The sequence below is a fragment of the Aedes aegypti genome, chromosome 1 (genome assembly GCF_002204515.2).
Source record: "Aedes aegypti strain LVP_AGWG chromosome 1, AaegL5.0 Primary Assembly, whole genome shotgun sequence".
In the NCBI taxonomy this organism is placed as follows: domain Eukaryota; kingdom Metazoa; phylum Arthropoda; class Insecta; order Diptera; family Culicidae; genus Aedes; species Aedes aegypti.
Window position 1 is genome coordinate 45083134 of NC_035107.1, and position 22469 is coordinate 45105602.

Here is a 22469-nt window from a genome sequence, read left to right on the forward strand (position 1 = left end):
GTCTGTGATGCCAACGAAACATTAATCATCCTTGGAAGAAAATACTTTTTGGTACCGACCTGATAAAATTCACCCCAGTTATCAATTTGCCCCCGGTTTATGGTACCTAGCTTGATGAAAGAAAGCAACCTAGCTTCTTGAAAGGAAGCTTCCAAGCTTCTTGGAAGGAAGCTTCCAAGCTTTTTGGAAAGAAACTTCGACGCATCTTGGAAGGAAGCTTTCGAACTTCTTGAAAGGAACCTTCCAAGCTTCTTGCAATAGTGTCCTTAAGGCTTAGAGCTTATTTAGATGGGTTTTATCATGCACTGTTATCCACCCAATATAATCAGAGCTGTAGCAGCAAACGATAAAGATACTCTCATGATGTGTATGCGATAATGATTTTTTCAGAGAGCGATAAGTGAGAGACACTCCGAATTTTTCATAATTCATTCTTTATTATTATTATTATTATTATTTATTTTTAACTAAAATTTTGAAAGAGGGAAAAACCCCTTTGAGTGATTTCAATTGAAAATCTTTCTCAAAGAGGCACAAAACCTCTTTATCTTTTCGAAAAACGTTACAAATCAAACTTAAAACTAAAGGCTCACACGGTACTAAACCATAACAGAGCCGTAATCTTGGAACATAACAATCAGCGTTGAGTAAGGAGTGTCAGAAAGCCAGTGAGGGAGAGAATCGAAATCGAATCCAACGTGACATCTGAAAATAAAAGTAAAAAAAAAACACAAAGAGTATCAAACCAAATATGAGATTTCATTTAAAAACTGAAATAAAAGTTTCATTACAGGATACAATTTTGTACCAAGTATATCACGTACAGATACAGGAATAGGTTGACCCAAATTTACTATATTGTTCATTAATTTATTTCTAGGAGTAATGAATTTGTCACACTGAAATACTATATGATCGATGTCTTCATAAAATTCCCCACAATCACATAAATTGGAATCTTTTATGTTGATGCGATACAAATGGCTGTTACAAATATAATGGTTTGACATCAATCTCGAAAAAGAGCAAATAAAATTTCTACTTGCTGGCATATTTTTGAACCATGGAAAATAATTGACTTTAGGACAAATAGAATGACACCAACGTCCTTTGTCGCTCGAATTCCAACACGTTTGCCAATCCAAAAGAGATTTTACTTTCAATTTTGGATAATATTCAGAAGGAAATATGTTACGGCTGTAAATTATTCCATGATGAACACCAAATTTAGCTAACGTATCTGCCTGTTCATTCCCATAAATTTTACAATGAGCAGGAATCCAAACAAACTTAATGATAAATCCTCGAGAACTAAGTTCAAGTAATAATCTTTTCATAATTAATATAATATGATGAATTTTAAAGTTGAAATTAATTGTATTTAAAGCCTGGAGACAACTCAAACTATCCGAACAAACAATATAAATATTTGGCGCACAATCTTTAATCAAATTGCACGCAAAGTAAAGAGCAATTAATTCTGCTGAAAAAACAGAACAAGGAGATTGCAATTTAAAAAAATGACCAGAAAATAAATTATAGACACCAAAACCTGCAATACCATCAATCAATGAACCATCAGTATAAAAAAAATTGTGCGGGAGTAATTCCATTGAATTTGCGCTCGAATAAAATGTTAGCAAAATGAGAATGGTGAAATTTTGGAATTTGTTTCATTTCATGGAATAGAGACAAGTCAATTAATGGTTTGTATGAATGAATGGATATTTTTGAATTATAAAAGGTATACGAAGGAATCGGTTTAATATTTTCTGTAGAGCAATGAATGAATGAATCTAACATTTTGCTCGTAGGATTAATATCAAACAAAGATTTCAAAAAATCAATAAGAGGATGATTGTTTGAAAAACAATTCATCACAAATTTGCAATTCAATTCTTGAAAACGAATTTTCAATGGTACTATACCAGCAAGAACTTCTACTGATTGAGTATGTGTTGAATTCATAAGTTTCAAGCAAATTCTCAAGCAGCGAAATTGAATTTTTTCAAGTTTGACAAAATATGTACGTGCAGCGCTCCCGAATGTAAAACAACCATATTCCATTACTGAACGAATAGTAGTTTTGTAAAGTGTAATTAAATCAGAAGGATTTGCGCCCCACCAAGTCCCTGTAATTGTACGAAGAAAGTTAATTCTTTTTGAACAAACTTTTTGAATATATTTTATATGAGCATTCCAGTTTAGTTTAAAATCAAACCAAATTCCAAGATATTTGTATTCATCAACTTGTTCAATTTCAATACCATTCAAATATAATTGTATTGAAGAAGTTGAATATTTTCTCGAAAATATTATATATTTTGTTTTTTGAACAGAAAAAGAAAAACCATTTTCATGAGCCCACGTATCAATATTGTTCAGAGCACATTGCATAAAATGTCTTATAATTTCTCTATTTTTGCCACTGATAGAAATGACATTATCATCAGCAAATTGTAATAAATAACATCCATTAGGAATAATTGAAGCAATATCACTTGTGAATAAATTATACAAAAAAGGACTTAAACAAGATCCCTGTGGTAGACCGAAATAACTATAACGAATTATTTTCGATTTACCATTATGATGAAAATTCATGATTTTGAAAGAAAATAAATTGCATATAAAATTTGAAATTAAATTTGGAATTTTCAAATTATGCATTTTCTTGTATAATAAATCAATTAAAACAGAATCATAAGCTCCAGAAACATCCAGGAATGTTGACACAACATCCTGCTTTTTATTGAATGAAAGCTGGATTTGTGAAGCTAAAAGTGCAATACAATCACGAGTACCTCGACCTCTTCTAAATCCAAATTGAGAAGATGAAAAAATATTATTGTCCTCAGCCCATAATTCAAGGCGATTTAGAATCATACGTTCTAATAATTTTCGCAAACATGACAATAAACTAATAGGTCTTCTACTATCAGCAAATGCTGGATCTCTACCAGGTTTGACAATATTTATAACTTTAATGAAACGCCATTCAAAAGGAATAATATTTTGACAAAAGAAAGCATTATATATCGAAAGTAGATGAAGTTTTCCTTCGTATGGTAAATTATTTAGTACAATAAATTTAATGTTGTCAATACCTGGAGCAGTATTTTTGGTTATTGATAAAGCCATGTCAAATTCAGCTATTGAAAATGGATTACAAAGTTCAGGAAAGTAATTAATTGAATTAGTTTTGTAATCAATGGACGGAGGAACAAAATCAGGACAAATTTTCGAAGAAAAATCATCCATCCATTGTTCTGAATATTCTAAAATAGTGGATGGAGAAGAATTATAATTTCTTAAATTACGTGCTACGGACCACAAAGTTGACAATGAAGTCTCTCTGTCCAAGTTTTCAACAAAATTTTTCCAATAATTTCTCTTTTTAAATTTGGTAAGTCTAGTAAACTGTGCTTCAGCTTTGCAATATAGAAAATAATCATTTCTGGAGCCTGATCTGCGAAATAATTTGAAGGCTTTAGATTTATTTCTTAAAGAAATGGAACACTCATTATCCCACCAAAACGAAGGACGATTTTTTTTTGTACTTTTTAAAGATGGTTTATTATGTTGAGATTTTTGCAAGCAATCTATTAACAACTTTGAAAAAGTATTGTAACTATCAATTGGAGTATCTGAATTGACAATATTGATTAATGAAATGGAAACAAGATCAGAAAATTTACTCCAATTAACATTTTTACAAATATCGGGAGTAAAAACTTCATAAACCACTTCATTGTCTTCAGAAGTTTGCATATTAATCAAAATTGGTAAATGATCACTACCATTTGGATCATGAATAGTTTTCCAAGATGATTGCATTGATAAATTATTTGAACATAAAGATAAATCAACACAGGAATGATTATTAGGAGGCACAGCAATCCTAGTAATCGATCCATCATTGAGAATATTCAAATTCAAATCATCAATCAAATCCATAATTAATGAACCTCTACCATCAGTTTTTTCACTACCTCAGGCGAAATTATGTGCATTGAAATCTCCTAGTATGTAAAATGGTGATGGAATTTCATTTAAGACGCTTTTAATTTCTGACAAACTGAAACTTGCATTTGGAGGTATGTAAAAACATATAATTGAAAACTCATTTTTCCCATTTCTAATCGTAACAGCCACATATTCTATTTCTGTTTGGAAGGATACATTTAAGTATTTAAATTCAACATTATCACGAATTCCAATTAAAACTCCGCCAAATGATGTATCTCTATCTTTTCGAATAATATTAAAATTAGGGATACGGAAAAATCTAGCTGTACCTAACCACGTTTCATTTAAACAAAACACATCTACATCGAAATTACTCAATAAAACTTTTAATTTATCAATTTTAGGAATAATACTACGACAATTCCATTGTAAAATGTGTAATTTCTTGGAATTGATTGAAGCCATTAGGACGAAAATAGAGAAGAAATAAGGGGAACAAATGAATTCAATTTATCTAAAAGAGAGGCCAATAATGGTAAAATCAATTTGATTATTTTTTTCCAAAAATCACTCAATCCCAAGAAATCTACAATTTCTTCCAAAATATTCAAAATTGATTGATTAGAGTTTTCATTGCTTTTGTCACTGGAAATATTGTTCGAATTTTGATCATTTTTGTTAATTGAATGGGTAGAATCAATTCTTTGAAATCCAGGAATATTATTGAAGGGAACGGATGCACTAAGGGGAGGAAAATTCGTATCGAAAGAAGTAGATGGTTGAGGTTCAAAAAACAAATTATTGTTTAAAGATTTATTAGAAATTCTTTTCCTCTTACTAGGAGGTTTATAAACATAACTATTCAAATTTTGTGATGGTTCATTCTCAACATCATCATGCAAAATATCAAATGAATTGGGAGATGAAAAACTATCAGTGGATTTTGTTATTTCAGCGTACGACAATAAATTTTTATTTCGAATTTTTTGATTGAATTTAGATTGATTGTCAATGTAAACAGCACATTCTTTCAAAGAATTGTGCTTTTGTTTACAATAAAAACATACATCCGAGATTTTATTACATTCGGATGACTGATGAGGTTCTCCACATTTAGAACACTTCTGTTTGTTTGAACAAAACTTTGAAGTGTGTCCAAAAAGAAGACATTTATCGCAATGCATGAGCTTTGGATAATTAAGTCTCACGCTAAATTTTACATTATCAATCATAACGTAATCCGGAAGAACTGAACCGGAGAACGTTATTTTTATACAATTTGAATGCATATATTTTGAATCATTACCAGCAAAGAATAATTTCGATAAACGAACACAATCCAAAACCTTAACAGGAGAAATGGATTTGTTCTTAAAAATGCCTGAACCATGAATTTTAATATCTTCACAATCTAAAGATTCATCATATATAATACCATTAATTTCGCATGCATTAGAAGGAGCATAAACGCGATAGGAATCAAAAAATAATTTGGATTCAAGAAGAGCGTTAGCATCATCTCTTGATCCAAAAACTACACGCAATTTGTCCAGAGAAATTTTTTTAATTTCTTTAACGGACGTGTATAATTTATATATCTCAGAAGAGATCAATAAAGCATTGATTGGTTTCTCTTTCTTACGAAAGTAAACTACAAAAGGTCCAGGAAAACTAGACGGATAAACTTTTACTCGAAAGGATTTATTCGATGAAGAGGAATCACTAGAAACAACGTTTTCTTTTGACCCCTCTCCATCATCAGTTTCCATGACGGAAACTCAACAATTAATATTAAAGTATTATTATACTTTAAAATAGAAAAAAAAAATGAAAATAAAATCAAAAAAATACTTAACAAACTTTAGCTGAACCAAACTGCAACCAAGGTGGTTCCAATTTTCAAAAATCCAAGGCGAATAACGTCCTCTTGAAATACTCCTTCCGCGCCACACAGGAATTGTATCCTCCGACACCGAACTAAAGGGCAAAGATTCACAAAGGCTTGAGGCTTGCAAACCGCCCTTGAATTACTCCTACCGCGCCACACAGGGATTCTTCTTCTACCGCGCCACACAGGGATTCTTCTTCCACCGCACCACACAGAGAATCGTCTACTATCGGGAAAGTTCTACTACCGACAGGCAAAACACACCAAATCCAAGCTTCGTAGGTCTTGAAAATTTTCTCACCTAAAAAAGAGAAAAAAATGTCAGTCGTTAGGAAAATAACGTCCTGCCAGTTCAAGGCCTACTACACCAATGATAATTCATTCTTTATACCTTAACCCTTAAAGCCTTTTATTTTCAATCGTCTGGTACTCAGAAACAACTAAGCTTAACCCTCTAATACCCAACCCCGCCTTTAGACGGGGTACACTTTGGAATTTTGTGTATTTTTTTCGTAGCTCGGAAATCAAAATGATTTTATTTTTGGCTTAAACCTTGACTCATAACATGTATATGAGAAAGTTTTTTTTATGACTTATGAAACTTTTTTGTATTTTTGAAAATTGTTTGAAAAATTGTATTCTTATATAACTTACAAATGCCTGCGGTTTATTAAACGTGTTATATAAAAAGTCGTACCTTTTATATTTTTCTACTATCAACCTATAGCAGGAGAAGAGCTTTGTGGCATTAAAATAATTTCAAACCTGTTTTCCATTAGAGTTGTGTTTGATCTTCCGACCTTGACGCTTGTTCCTGCGGGGGCCGGCGATGAGGGCAGGATCAAATATGTCGCGCGTCGATCGAGTAAAGTGAAAAAGTGCCGCTTTCGATTAGTTCTTTTTGATCTTCCGACATTGACGCTTGCTCCTGGGGAGTGCGTCAAGAAAGCCCCAGCAGTCGTCAGTTGTTTTCCCTCACGGGTTGCGCGCCTATTTTCTCTGAGTGCTTTTATATAGCTGAGCAAACGAGTGAAGCTGAAAGAGGATTGTTGCTGCTCAAGGATGACGGATCAATTGGTGAGCTCGTTTTATGCTATTGTTTCTAATCTATAAAATATGTATGACTGCACCTTTAATCGTTAAAACGGTGAGACGTAAATATGATTTTTCAAAAAAAAATATGAATGGTTCGTCACTGTGAGTGTCGACATAAACTCTGATTCACAAATTATTTCTGCCTGCCTAAATTTTTTTTTATTAAAAACACCTTCTTTTTACCTCTATTTTTGTAATTAAAAAAAACTTTGAATGGTTCGACACTTCAAGTGTAGACTTCCAAAAGGTTCACTTTATTCAACAAACTTTGAAAGGTTCGTCACCTCAAGTGTCGGCATATTTTTTCTCTACATAGATATTGTTCATATCAAATGAAAATATTATATTTACATATAAGCATGTTTATATCTCACAAATAATTATTTATCATGGTCTAATCGCTTATCAAAGTGAATCCTGTGACCCAACGATCCTTCCCATTAACAAACATCCCTCCAAGTAACCTTTGTGGAGATGCAGAGGCAAACACGGTCTCCAAATAGCAAAGATTACACACTAACAGTCCTTCCCCCAATCCCACCTGACTGTAAGGACGTGGCCGGCGCCTTTATTGATCATGTATAAATAGAGGCACTGAATTATGCACACTGAAGAAGATTATGGCCAATCCCAGCCGAACTTCTAGTTGATTCTTTGTGCATTTTCACTGACTTCGGTCAATCACGGAATAGCAACCATTGATATGTGCAGTCAGTCTAAGCTAAGCTAAGTTAAAATAATTTCAAACCTGTTTTCCATTAATTACACGGAAAATAATAATATTTCCAGAAAATTATTCGAAACTAGTGGTCCCGGCAAACTTCGTCTTGCCATCAAGTAGGCTGTTGAAAAACGCTATGGATTGTCCAATACAAATTGACAGTTCCGAACACGCCCGTTTTTCGGAATTTCCCGATGAAAATACTGGGATTTTTATACACACAAATACGTCGGAACACTTGACGAACAAAATGGAAATATAATCATTCAAATCCGTTGACCCTTTCGGAAGCTATTTCGTGACATACAAACACCATTCCATTTTTATTTATATAGATTTATTATTTTTTAAAGTACCGTAAAAACTCGAATTTTTATTATTGCCAAAAATCAGTAACTAGAAGAGGCTTCCAGAAAAAATGAAAAAGGATAGGGATGTTCAAAAATAAAAATTATAAAAATCAAAAACCAAAATTCATAGATTTGCAAATAAAAATAAATCATTGCCCAAAACGTGTTTAGAACCGGATAGCTATCATGAAATCATCTCAGAAACCCAATGCAAGACATCAACTCTCAATACGGTCGACTCCCAAATGTTTGATATTTGCTTCTGAGGTGCTAGCATTTTAACTTTGTGCAACAGATTCGAAGCTGCATAATAAAATTCCATGGTGTCATGATTTCATTTCCTAGCAATGAGTTTTATAACTTTTCTATTTTTCCATTTAAAAAACGAAGCAATTTCTTTTTCGCTATCTTGTTCCATCATGAGATCCAAGAATCGTAATATCTCCACTGTCTAACCCACCACAACCTTCTAAATTCTGGCAGAATTTAGATCAAATCCAAATCCAAAGAATGCAAAATCCAAAGAATGCAATTATTTGAAGAATCATGAAGTTCGATGTGTCGCATGACAATGTTTACTGGATTTTAATAATTGATCCCGGAACCGATTCCTCGGAAACCGGGATACCGGTTCCAAAGTGGCCAAATGGGTCCTGAACTGTGCAGCTCAGTCATAGAATGCAATCATTTAAAAAACCATGAAGTTTGATGTGTTGCATAATAGTATTTACTCGTTTCCAAAAATGTCCCTGGAACCGGTTCCCCGGAACTTCCGGAAATTGTGATCCGTGGCACGCAGTGATCATGATGGCCTTGTAGACATCCGTCCTCATCGTTATAGAGCTAATAATTGTGAAAAATCAGCTGATTCCATATTGCAAATTCACTTATCCGAAAGTGGCCATTTCGAAACACCCATTTTGATTCCGGAATAACTCCGGAACCAGGTGGCCAACCCTAAAATTCTGTCCAAGCCCTCAAACTAGAAGGATATCCGCAATAGACCAGTTGCTGCAAAGTTTGCAGACATTAAGATCGGGGAACGCTGAAAAGCAATGTCTGACGATAAAGCACTGTTTTTGTTCATAATATATAAATGTTTTCTTTCATAATCTCCTGTTTCATAACCACAGAATGTGATCTCATGGAAATATTATTTCCTGTCAAAATAATTCCTGTTTACTAACGTGAAAAAGCTTTTGTTTTTCAAAATCCTTCCGTTCATTCATCTAAAAATGCTTTATGTGAGAAACAAAATAGATAGCTTATACAATGACTCAATTATCTCGGATATGAGAGGCCGAAATCTAATTCTAAAGCTGTACCAAAAATAATTATTTCCATTCCCTTCGTAGCCACACTGAATATATATTATCTTTGATTCATTTCAATACAACACGCTAAACTTGTTCCGTTCAAAAATGAGTGCCAAGCGCACAAAATCGGCTTCTGCAGCACATATTCTGTGCAAAGGGGGCTGACACAGTTTGAGTGAATCCCGTACAGAAGAGGAACACTTATGGAATTCGCTTCCATTTTTGTTTTGCTCCTGGAAACATAAAAAACATTCAAATTTCAAAATTTTTCAGGGATTTTTTCATTTGAATTGTCGAAGTGGGAGCAAATGGGGGAAAACTTTCGCATTTGCGATCATCTTCCGGCTATTCGCTAGAAAAATCCCAGGAAACTCCCCATCTTACCAACGACCAATGAATTCCCTGCTTTGCTCATGTCCACAGTTGATCAGCAGATGTTTTCTCATTTTATTTTGTATGGGGAAAGTCATCACACTTCAAATATTTCGTAAATGAAAACTATAATCGAAAAAAAATTGGTAGACGTGAAAGCCATAATCATTGCGCACAACCGGTACCAAATATTTTTTCGAAAATAGTTCCCAATTTTAAGAAATAATTCGTTAGATGCATTTCGCCATACAAATATTTTCCGCGTTACCTTTTAAGCGATGTTTCGTACCTAGACACTATCGCAAGTGCGTTACTGGGTGACGAGTAGCGAATCATGGCATGCATGTAACCCATTGTTTGCTGCCGCGTGGGAGATGATTGACAGTTCTGTTTCCATCGATCCCCGCACAGCCGATGGCCAACACGTCGGCTATTCACAGAATGAGCGCGACCTACACAGAATTTTCACTCAGTCAGCCAGTTCTGCATTGGTACACTCAGAAACATGGGTAGTCACAGAATGACTAAATTTTAGCAATTTATGACTATTTTCTTTCTGCCTCTCTTTCATCCTGCACACTGATAAAAATCCACACGCTCAATCTGTGTGTTTAAAATTATGGATTGATTCATGAACGTCCATATCGATTTGCTATGATTTTCTTGCAAACTTCGTGTGTGTTACACATTAAATTCCTGTGTTTTGCTTCATGGATTGATTCATCAACCGACAACAGGGATTCCATATTTTGTCCACATAAGTTCCCGAAGCTTTCTCTTCAGATTCGTATGTGTCAACCTATGGACGCATAGATCATCACCCCAACACGGATTCAGTGTGTTTTGCTTATGGATCGGACTCCACTCTTGATTCCCTTCAAAATAGTTGATTCAGTCCACGTCTCTTCCTCCAAATTACGTCTCCGTACTGCTGCAAAGCCCGTTCAAAAACCGAATTTTCCGATTACGGTGAGATATCATGAATCCTTACGGTTGTTGCTCCATCCTCCATGTATACATTTACTGCATACTTGATGTTCTCGATCGTGTTTTCCATCGTTTTTGTCCGCAGCTGCCAACGCTTGCTCTTCAGATTGGCATTCCAGGAATACCAAGCATTTCCCCGTATTATGTTGAAGTGATTGAACAGACGAAAATTGTATTATCAGTAGAGTGTCCATCCCGTCCCGGGACATAAAATCCCGGGATTTGACAAATTTCGGGATTTGCCGTTTCCCGGGATTTTATTTCTGATATCCCGGGAATCCCGGGATTCCCGAAATGTACGTACTATTTGATGAAAATCCCTAAATTTCAATGAAAAACAATGACATTCTTCCTCACTATCAACCTTATTTGATAAAGTAGAAAAGCATAAAAAAGAGAATAAACAAGTGATTATTTTCATGAAAAGATCAATTTACCAAGCAAGAAACAAGTATTTTTATTAGCCTATGCTGAGGTAACAATTTTGAAAGTATACCTAAACTGTCGCAAATCGCAAGTCGGTACCATCTGTAAAAAGTCCAAGAAAAATATGACTGACATGCGTTTACTTTTCATTATGGGACAAACCGTCTTGGTGTTTTTTCCTAATTTTACTGAACAAAAAGTGATTTCTCGGTAGTCCAGCTGGATGATCATTAGAAGATATAATGAAAACTCAATTTTGACCAAAATGCAGATGGCACTAACTTGCGATTCACGGCAGTAAACTTCAGTCAATCATTTTCAGTAATTATATGCTAAAATGATCTACAATAACTTCAATGATCTTTGACCGTTTCTATTGTTCTAAAGTTTTTATGGCTTTTCAAATGCTTGATGCAAATTGCTTTGAAATTATGACTTAAGTTTTTATCATACATACTTAAGTGTTATAGAGAATTTGAAAAAAATCCATAGCAAACCTGTAATTAGTCGAGCTAAGTTTTGATTTCTGTTAGGTTTCTTCATCAGAATATCTGAAATGTGATTTGCTATAATTAACATATTATTTTGAAAAGTTACATTATCTGTTTATTTCATTGAAAAAACATTGTATTGTTAAATTTGAACTTCCATTTCAATCTATTTTTTTTTTAATTTGATGAATCCCGGGATTTTTCGGGACAAGCATTGATTTTTGTCCCGAATTCCGGGACGAGCAAAATGGCCGGGAAATGGACACTCTATGTATCAGATTGTGATTGATGAAACGTACAATCAAGTCCATCGTGACCTTCCCCGTGGCACTGCACTATGGTCCAGAAAGCAGTTTTACGCGGAATTTTGAGCTTTAAGCTAAGTATGCTGTTCCGCTCAAGAAAAGTAAAAATTTCAGCCCAAGAAATGGTCGAGAAATTTCCTACAGTGAGCTCCATTTGAATTGACATTTCTTTTCAACTGCGTACTGCGATCAAAGAAAAATGCTTTTCTTGAGCATTTCTTGCAAGGAATTTCCCACGCATCGAGATAGGTGATTAATTTTCTGTTGAAGTCGCTTAAGATTGGAAACATATTCTCAAAAAGCTTGAAAGAGTCTTCCCAAAAAGCTTGGAAGCTTCCTTCCCAAGAGGCTTTGAAGCTCCTTCCCGCAAAGCTTGAGAGCTTCTTCTTAGGATGCTTGGAAGCTTGCTCCTCAAGAAGTTTCCAAACTTGTTAGAAGGAAACTTCCAATCTTCTTGAAAGAAAGCTTCCAAGCTTCTTGCGATAGTGCCTCTGAAGTTGGGAGCTTATTTTATCATGCACTGTTATCCTCCCGATATAATCAGAGCTGTAGCAGTAAACGATAAACAGACTCTCATGATGTGTAGCGGATTATGATTGTTACATAGAACGATAAGTGAGAGATACTCTCAATTTTCTCAGAATTCATAAATGATTAATGTTATTCTAAAACAGTATGTATAAGATGAAAGTCATCATAAATATCCTCAAAAAAAACTACATTATACACACATTTTATTTGAGCAAAATTCATGTACAGGAAACGGGAACATTTACACAAACAGGTATAGCGGTAATCATCATTTTACACAAAGATCTAGCCTTTCGTCACATCACATTACACTCATTTCTCTCCATCCGAAGGTCTCTCATTCACAGTTGGGTAAAATGTACAGCTGATGATTGATAGATTGTTCAACCCACGAGCTGTCGCGACGTTGCGTTAGTGAGACTGCTCTTGGGTTAAACGGTTTTCTAACTTCCCTCTTCATCATTTACATTCTTTTCATGGTCATGCTATCTAACTTTCACGTGGAATGAACTAAAAAAAAATAATCGGCAAGTTTCACTCGTCTCTGCGTGTCTTCTCGTGTCAGGTTGTCAGGTTGAAGTAACAAAACATAAAAATTCCGGAGGATATGGCGATCCTTCGGTCCAATAGCGTCAATCCAAAGCGAATTCCGTTGAATTTCCTTGGTCAAATTCGATTTGATTCGTTTCCTAGTAGCAGTGGCACCGGTCCGTTGGACACTTGGATTTGTACGTCAGGCATTCGTCCATACAGTACACGTCGGCTCCCTCGCGGCCCTCAATCTCGCCGATGGCTTCACAGGTTTGACTGAAATCGAGAGAACGAATATTGTATTCAGTGTGTCTATGGTTTCGTTCCAAGAACAGAATAATGATACTTACGGACAGTGGCACACCGATTCCGGACAGTTGGGTGGATAGCGCAGACAGTTGCTCTGGCACCAGTCGTCCATGCCGATGAATCTCCGATAGGCTGCCGTCGGGAGACAAACTTGGTCGCTGTTTAACGAGAAAAGAGAGTAATGGGAAGGAATATTATTTTTGTATATTGTTGGAGTATTCAGAATTAGGCTGTGGTTTATCTAGACCACTGTTTCTCAACCTTGGTAACGGCTAAAAAACGGCTCGCTGTGAGGTGTTCGTTCGAGCGTGCTTTTTACAGGGTCGAGGGTCCGCGGATCCCCTGTTGAGAAACGTGGATCTAGACCATTATCTGTGCTGGTATATTGGCTATAACCCATATTTCCCTAAACGCGAGTAAGCGTGTACGTTTTTGCTCTTGATATTTTGCTGTATTCAAATAAATTAGAGCTAGTGCTTATCTAAATCCATTCTGAAATAAATCAGTTACTGAAGTGCATTCGAGGACACCTGATTGACGTAGTGAGTAGGATTTTAGCATAAGTTGCTAAAGACGGAGCTCAACTCCTGCACCTCAATGGACGAATATGTCAACCGGATTATGTCGACGGCACATCAGCTGAACAGAATCAACTTTGCGATATCCGTCGGCGGGTCTTCCGAAGAGTATCGGTCAATGGCCATAATCATTGACTCGGAAACTAGGGAATGGCGATCACCGGCGACGTGATCAAAACATAGCTTTTGCAGGAAGCGAAGTTTTCAGCTTTGGCTGGGTATCGGAAACCCGGAGCAGCCGGTCGAGGTAAAAATAAGCCAAAAAGTGATACCCCCAAAGGGCCGAAATGTCGCAAATGTCATAAATTCGGCCATATCGCGCGAGAGTATCGAAGCACCAGAATTGACGATGCATTTTGTGCTTTAATGTAGAGATGGTCGAGTTTCAAATTTTTCAAACCCGAGACAAAAATTTAAAAGCAAACCCAGACCCGACCCGAACCCGAGAAATTTTCGCTGTTCAAACCCGAACCCGACCCGAAACCCGAAAAAGTTTTCTAAGAAAAACCCGAATTCGAAAAGATGATAAATTCATCGTTTCTGATGCAAAGGGAAGCTTTCCGGTAGTTACTTTGTGAACAATTATCCCCAAACCCGACTTTTTTCAAGCCCAAACCCGACCCGTACCCGATATTTTTTAACCATCAAACCCGACCCGAGCCCGAACCCGAGAAAATAAAAATTTCTGCATTTCTACTTTATTGTCGAGCAAGAAAACCGACTGGTTCATCGACTCCTGTGAAAGCGTGCGCATGACCAGTCGTCATGAGATTCTGAATATTGTGAAGCCTTCGAATGGAACCATAGTTGCTGCTAACGGGAATTGTATGAACTTCGTTGGAATTGAGTCGACCACCCTAAAGCCAGTCTGCCGGGAAAACAGGTCTTTCCGTGAACCTGCTCACCGTAAACCGGCAAGATCCTGACAGCACTATGGCCTGTACGACGGCAGTCAATCTAGAGACCTGACAATAGAGGCTGGAGCATCTGAACCCGAAGTGCGCTCGTTAGCTAGTCAACGGATTAGTACTCAGACGGTATTTCGATCGGCACAGGTGTGGTCCGGACGAAAATCGAATATTTCTCATTTCCAGATTTTCGGTACCAAAGTACCAGATTTTCGGTACCAAAAATTTCATTTTCATTTTCATTTTGCAGCGTTTGGTGGGGCAATGAGAGCGCAAGTCAGTCCAAAGCCGGGAGCAGGGATAGGTAATGGCCGTAATAGTCTATGCGGACCGCTTGAACACCATCGGAAAGGAAAGGAACGGTTGGGGTAGGGTAAAGGGTATTGGATAAGACTTGACACAATAATGCGATTAATGCTGCAAAATGTAAATGTGCTGTTAGCAACTTAATTTGAGTTTTGAAATTTGATTTGCTTATTGAAATTTGAAAAATTTGTGCATGCTCATGCATTATATTAGAAATGATCATAATCATGCTACAGATAAGAAGGTGAGAAAGAGAGAATATAGGGATAGTGATTAGTAATGAGTTGATTATGTAATTTTATTAGAGAATTAAACAATGTAACAGTACTATTAAGTAGTTTCAAAAGAATGATTTCACAGCATAACTGAGCCTTCCGGATCGTAAGACCGATGTATAAAAAAATGTTTCGAAATTATCCGCGTGGTCTTCTAGTGCCTCTGTTAGATAAGAATTAGTCAAAGACATACACACCGAATGCTCGCCATGACCCTATGACCAACATTTGTATATGTATAGGCTTAGCTGATGTGGCTTTTCTAATAGGTAGTTCTTTCACTCATTGATTGTCTTCAAAACCTTGTCAAGTATAGACAATTGATTTTATTTCATTTATTACTACAGGGAAGCTACATTGTACTTATTAAGTATTGAGTATTATGTTATGTTTTTATCACTATTGATATTATCAAGACGATATTCCCAGTGAGTGAAGAATTTTACAGTACTAGAACACCATAGAAGATCACTAAACATTACCTAATCATGGAACGGATTTTTGCTCTATTATTTTAAGTAGATGCTATTGATGCTTCCTTTGCTCCTATCCGCAACCCGGTGCTTGCGTCCTGTTGGGTTTCGAAAACCTCGTAGAAGATTACAAACCGTCAATGGCATTCCCACAAGGGGGTGGTCACTCTACACAGTGTGCCTTGCGCAGCTATGGCACTTTTCGGCGCACTGACTGGCACACCCTACCAAAGTGGGTTGCTATAAAAATCACAGTGAACTGAAATTTTCGTCCCAGAAATCATTGAGTTTTCTGAGTTGTTTGCCACATGTCAAACACAGATTTTCCAAAACTTTTGCGTTGGTTTCGGATTCAGAACGAACCTCCTAATTTTGATTAAAAGATACCTACAGAAAAGCGTCCGTGACCTTGCTAGCTCAAAGCAACTTCCAAAGATGTTGAAATGTACAAAAATGTTGGGAATCTGATTTGATTTTGAAAATCATCATCATCATCGTCGTGTGTTCAGAGGATTACAGGAATCCACATATGGCATACGTCTTACTGCATCGCGATGTTTTCACCGTAATTTTCTCCCAACTCTTCGCACCCCCTACCTGCCACAACGATCCCGTTGACGCTCCGTGTCACAGTTTCCGTGTTGTCTTTGAAATCATGTGGGTCGTTTTCTTCCTTCCCATTGAAGTGTTTCATATACTTGAATAACTCTCTCAATAGTTTCCCCTGCGATAAGAAAACGTTCATAAATACGTAGCAGTTTTTGCCAAGTTTTTAGTTCTCCCTTCCCCATCGTATCATTTTCCCTATACCTAATACATGGTTGGTCACAAAATCGTAAACTGCCCTTCCCTTTAAAATGTCAATTATGTACGATCTCTAATGTAAGTAAAATGTATCCCGGAAAAACACAGCTCCATGAAAAACAGTGATTGGGAAGTAATGTAAAATTTGAGAGGCAAGCCAGGAGAAAATGAAACATGTCAATGCTTGCTGAGAATGTTTTTTTTCCATAATTTCAGTTCATTGATTTTTATGGGATGTAGAATTATAGTAGGTTTGGCACGCTTGGCACACCTTGGCACTTTGAAGGCACAGCTGTGCCGAATGAAATGCGTAGAGTGACCACCCCCTTGGTCAGACCTTTGAATGAAACCTCAAAATCACGGTACTTGCCTGGTAATTTGTGCTCAAAAAATGCTACGTATTTATGAACGTTTTCTTATCGCAGGGGAAACTATTGAGAGAGTTATTCAAGTATATGAAACACTTCAATGGGAAGGAAGAAAACGACCCACATGATTTCAAAAACAACACGGAAACTGTGACACGGAGCGTCAACGGGATCGTTGTGGCAGGTAGGGGGTGCGAAGAGTTGGGAGAAAATTACGGTGAAAACATCGCGATGCAGTAAGACGTATGCCATATGTGGATTCCTGTAATCCTCTGAACACACGACGATGATGATGATGATTTTCAAAATCAAATCAGATTCCCAACATTTTTGTACATTTCAACATCTTTGGAAGTTGCTTTGAGCTAGCAAGGTCACGGACGCTTTTCTGTAGGTATCTTTTAATCAAAATTAGGAGGTTCGTTCTGAATCCGAAACCAACGCGAAAGTTTTGGAAAATCTGTGTTTGACATGTGGCAAACAACTCAGAAAACTCAATGATTGCTGGGACGAAAATTTCAGTTCACTGTGATTTTTATAGCAACCCACTTTGGTAGGGTGTGCCAGTCAGTGCGCCGAAAAGTGCCATAGCTGCGCAAGGCACACTGTGTAGAGTGACCACCCCCTTGGGTCTGACGCTCAAAGCAACCAACCGCTGCAGGACGACGTGCCAGTATCATCCGATGACCAGGCACAATTTAGCGGGGTCACAACCGCGATCGACATGGCAGTAGCTAAGATTCCACTAGTTGACGGTGATCCAGCCACACACCAGGAGGCCCTGTCCCGGGATGATGCGAGTCTCTGTAAGCAAGCGATGTGTGCCTAGTATGAGGGACTGATGACCAACAACACCTGGACCCTCACCGAGTTGTCACCCGGTCGGAAACCGATTAAATGCAAGTGGATCTTTAAGACTAACGATGTGAATGGAAACGTGGATAGGAACAAGGCATGTATAGTTGTGAAAGGGTTTTCACAGCGAAAGGGGATGGATTATGACAAGACCTATTTTCACGTGGTTCGGTCACTTCGATACCATTTTGCCTTGTTTGCCATGCTCGGACTTTCCATCGACCAGAGTTTCTTCAAAAAGAATTTATCGGAGGTCATCTATATGGAACAGCCACTCTGTTTCGAAAGTTCGAATGAACGAGATTTGATTTGCCGACTGAATAAAACGTTACACGGGCTCAAACCAGTCCAGCCGGGTCTGGAACGTCAAGCTCGATACAGCTTTACGTTGTTTTGGATTGAAGAATCAATCCAAGAAATTCAAGTAGGGCTCGTGCCTATATTATTTGATTCATGAAAATCGAATCTTGTTTGTCGATATTTACGTCGATGACGTGATTATTTATCTTTTATAATGATGAGGCACTCATCAAGGACATCACGGCGAAGTTGAGCGAAGCTTTTCGCATGAAGAAAAGGCTAGCATCTATGGAATCAGGATCACTCGTGAGAAGAATGCTGTGTTACTAGTCCAAGAGGCGTATATCGAGTCGGTGCTGGCTTGATTTAACATGGAGAATGCGAAACCAGTTTCAACTCCGATGAATCCAGGTGTGAAACTGATCAAGGACATGACGCCGAAGACCGTGGATGAAGCTGAGAAGATTAAAAAGGTACCCTATCAGGAAGCGGTGGGCAGTCTTATGAACCTTGCCCAGTGTACTAGTCCCGACGTTCTCTTCACAGTCAATTAACCAAGTCGCTTCAACACAAATGCTGGACCGATTGGGACGCTGTGAGACACTTGCTTCGATGTTTGCGAGGCACGTTGTCTAGTTAGGCTTCAAACCTGGACGGCAGGAACTCATCTAGCGGCTACATTTTCATGCTACAGAACGGTGCAGTGTCTTGGTGTTGCAAATGCCAACCAACGGTAGCTCTCTCCACCTGCGAGGCTGAATCCATGGCCCTATCTGCTACAGTCCAGGAGCAGTGCTGGGAATGGTAATAGTAGTAGTCTTGAATTTCGCGAAAAACACGTGGCTTCTCCAGTACAGCACGGTGTACTAAATTAAATTTACATGATACATCGATATCCTGACAAATCGCATGTTGCACTGGTACTAGCCAAATCACGTGTAGCTCCCTTGAAATCACAATCTGTCCCTAGGCTTGAACTACAAGGATGTGTGCTTTCCAGCCAAATGATGAAGGTGGTACAAGAGGAACTGGAGGAGGAAATAACATCTACGTACTTCTGGACAGATTAAAAAAATTGTTTGGCGTGGCTCTGTACCAAGGAAAAACTAACTGCAGACGTAGGATCGAGAGTCTACAAAATCAAAGAAAATGGACATAACATCGGAATGTGGAACTGGATTCCTTCGGAGTTGAACGTTGCGGACCTCGCAACTAAATCTTCGAAAATTAAGAGCATGACTGACTGGCTGCGTGGTCCGGAATTCTTGAAACACCGTCAAAGTGACTGGCCGAATCAAGCATGCGTAACGATGTCATCAGAAGAAGTGCTTCTAACTCTTTTTTCTACCTGGCAAAAGAAGCAGCTCTTTACGCTAAAAACTATTTTAATAATCGCTCAGGAATATTTTGCTACATTTTGGCAAGCTGAGAAATTCAGTAAATTGTATGCTTATGCTTAAAAATGGTGGAAGCTCAGTCCAGTCCTTTGAGGTCAAGTTCATAGAGTGAAGCTCTGAAATATTCATGTTAATGAAATTCAGCAAAATAATTCAGATTCCAATAATGACGATTCACTTTTCTCAAATTTCCTATAAATCGTCATTCAATCGATGATTCAGCTTTAAATTTCCTTGAACAGTAGAGTGGCTGTTAGTGGCAACTTACCTAATGCGTAATTAATTATTAAATCAATTTGTTAAATTTAATAAATGAGAGATTAATGAACAACTTAGAAATTCAGGAGACAATGGATGAAACTAGAGTTTCGTTGCATGGCCAAATCACGGTGCCCCGAAAGAACGTTATCATAAAAAAAAATTGTTCATCAAATCTGAGCTCAGGGCTCGATTCCTGAGGTGATTCTGCGCCTCTGGACCAATTTTTAGAAGATCCCTAGGAGGAATCTCAAATAATCTTGATTTGAAGTTTTTGACCTAAAAATTCAATACAATCTATATAAATAAAAATGGAATGACATACAAAGTCACGAAATGGCTTGAGAACGGGTGATTGGACTTACATGATTCTTTCTTTGTTGAATTCGTCCAGAGCTCCGACGTGTTTGTGCGAAGAAAAAATTTAAGAAAGTCTTCGGTATAGTGGGGAAAACGGGAGAAAACTAATCTGACATTTTCTACATGGGACTTGCATAGCGTTTTTCAACAGCCTACTTGATGGCAAGACGAAGTTTGCCGGGATCACTAGTTCTTAATAAAATTTTGCAATAGCACCGAAAAAACCTACAAAAACGCTAAAAAAAAAGTACACCAAACTGTTCTCAACTAGTATATAACTGTTATCGTTGTTATAATTAAAAATATTTACAACTGACTTAACTTATCAGAGTGGATTAGGTATGTTTTACATGGCTTAAACAAGTAAGTTTAGATTAATAGATTGAAATCTAAGAAATAAATTTCAATATGTTATTTAAGTATTTTTATCTAAGAAATAAATTGATCACTCAACTAGGGTTGTCATGTCTATTACGGCTTAACCAGCCGACGGTGTTTTGAAAATACCTGAAGGTCGTAGACACAAAAGTCAATTTGGACAAATTGAGATGTAAGATTGTGAAAAATAATAGAATCGTTCTGGTGGGCTTCGATCCCACGACTCCCAATACGCTAGACTGGGCGCGTTAACCAACTACGCCACAGAACGGGTAACGATTCTGCAGCGCAATCGGCCAACCTGAAACCAAAGTCCGTCACGACCCAAGCCCGTCACGAGTCGAAGCCCACCAGAACGATTCTATTATTTTTCACAATCTTACATCTCAATTTGTCCAAATTGGCTTTTGTGTCTACGACCTTCAGGTATTTTCAATAAATCGGTGTTTCGTTCGATAAACGTGAAACATTTAATGCTGAATATTATTAACTAACAGCTTATTTTTCGACTTTCACACTAAGTGACCAGCCCACCAAAGTCTGCCGAATTTATTTTGCCTAATAAAATTAGCTTCTTTGTGCATCTGGTACTACTCTTGATGTTAACGTCTAGTTTTCCACCGAGTATTTCTCTGTCACAAGAGTTTGAAGATTAGCAAAGTATTTAACAACTCAAAACAAACCCCAATAAGTACTACTTAAGTATCAACATCACTAGGACTTCCACTCTATATACCTGCAACCGTTTACTTCGTTTTATTTTTTTTCCGAGATTCATCGTCAATCTGTTGATTGATTTCTGCAGTCTATGACAAACATGAGTAAACAAATGCTGTTTTTCCATACATGCTACTACATACTACAAATAACCTGAAGTTTTTTTATACTGAACTCACTAAATTTCAGTAATTTTCCGAGGAGTTTCAGAGGATTGGTCAAAGAGTAACTGTAGTAACCGAAAAATTTGGTTGGTTAGTTTCTTCGGCAAATTTGTTTACTTTTGGAAACTTGCAGAACACACCAACCACTTACAGCTCTTCGTTATTTTTTAATTAAAAAACTCCTTGGAAAATTATTGAAATTTAGTGAGTTCAGTATAAAAAAAACTTCAGGTTATTTGTAGTATGTAGTAGCATGTATGGAAAAACAGCATTTGTTTACTCATGTTAGTCACAGACTGCAGAAATCAATCAACAGATTGACGATGAATCTCGGAAAACAATAAAACGAAGTAAACGGTTGCAGGTATATAGAGTAGAAGTGAGTACAACACACTTTTGGTTATTTGTAGTTCGTCATCCAAATTTCAGCCAATTCGGCCTGCCAGAAGCTGAGATGCAGATCCTCAAACTTGGGCATTTTGCATGGAAAAACAGAATTTGGTTACTAACTTTTATCGCCGACTGTAGGTCGTGTTCGACTCAGTAACAAAAATCTAGCTGTTGCAGGTAATATCAATGACTTGAAAATAAGACTTAAAGCTGATTAAGCTGACAAATACAATAAAGTTTCCGAATTTACTGTTAAATATTGCGTTTTGTCGCATATACTCCTTGATTTTGCAGACGATGACTTTATTGGAATCGATCGCAGTGCAGCCAAGCAGAGTTTCACTATTTAAAAGATGGACAACTAGGATAAGCTTGTAATACCATTTACTCTACCCAATCGTATATGATTGTTTGTACAGAAAGAAGCAGGTTCAGATGTGTTGGTGCTTTAGCAGTGCTTGATGGAGATGTAGACGAATTTGTTGAAGAGCCATATAACATATGTGACGTGTGATAAAAACATGTGCTCTAGCTGCGAATATCTTCTTTTTCGGATTACGTAACCAACTTAGGGACTCGCATCTTGTTAAGGGAAATTAAATTTCTGCACAGTTTCTATATAAAGGCTTATCTGAGAAATTCTCGCT

General features: G+C 37.1%; 1 protein-coding gene across 1 annotated transcript in view; it reads right to left on the reverse strand.

Annotated features, from left to right (window-relative positions):
• Positions 1–12637: 12637 nt before the first annotated feature.
• Positions 12638–22469, reverse strand: part of LOC5566240 — a 323292-nt gene continuing 313460 nt past the window's right edge. The window contains exons 5-6 of the mRNA XM_021840417.1: positions 13333–13449; positions 12638–13258 (exon numbers count right to left, since the gene is read on the reverse strand). Of these exons, the coding sequence (XP_021696109.1) occupies positions 13141–13258; positions 13333–13449 (235 nt within the window). The 3' untranslated portion in view covers positions 12638–13140. The remainder of the gene's footprint in view (positions 13259–13332; positions 13450–22469) is intronic.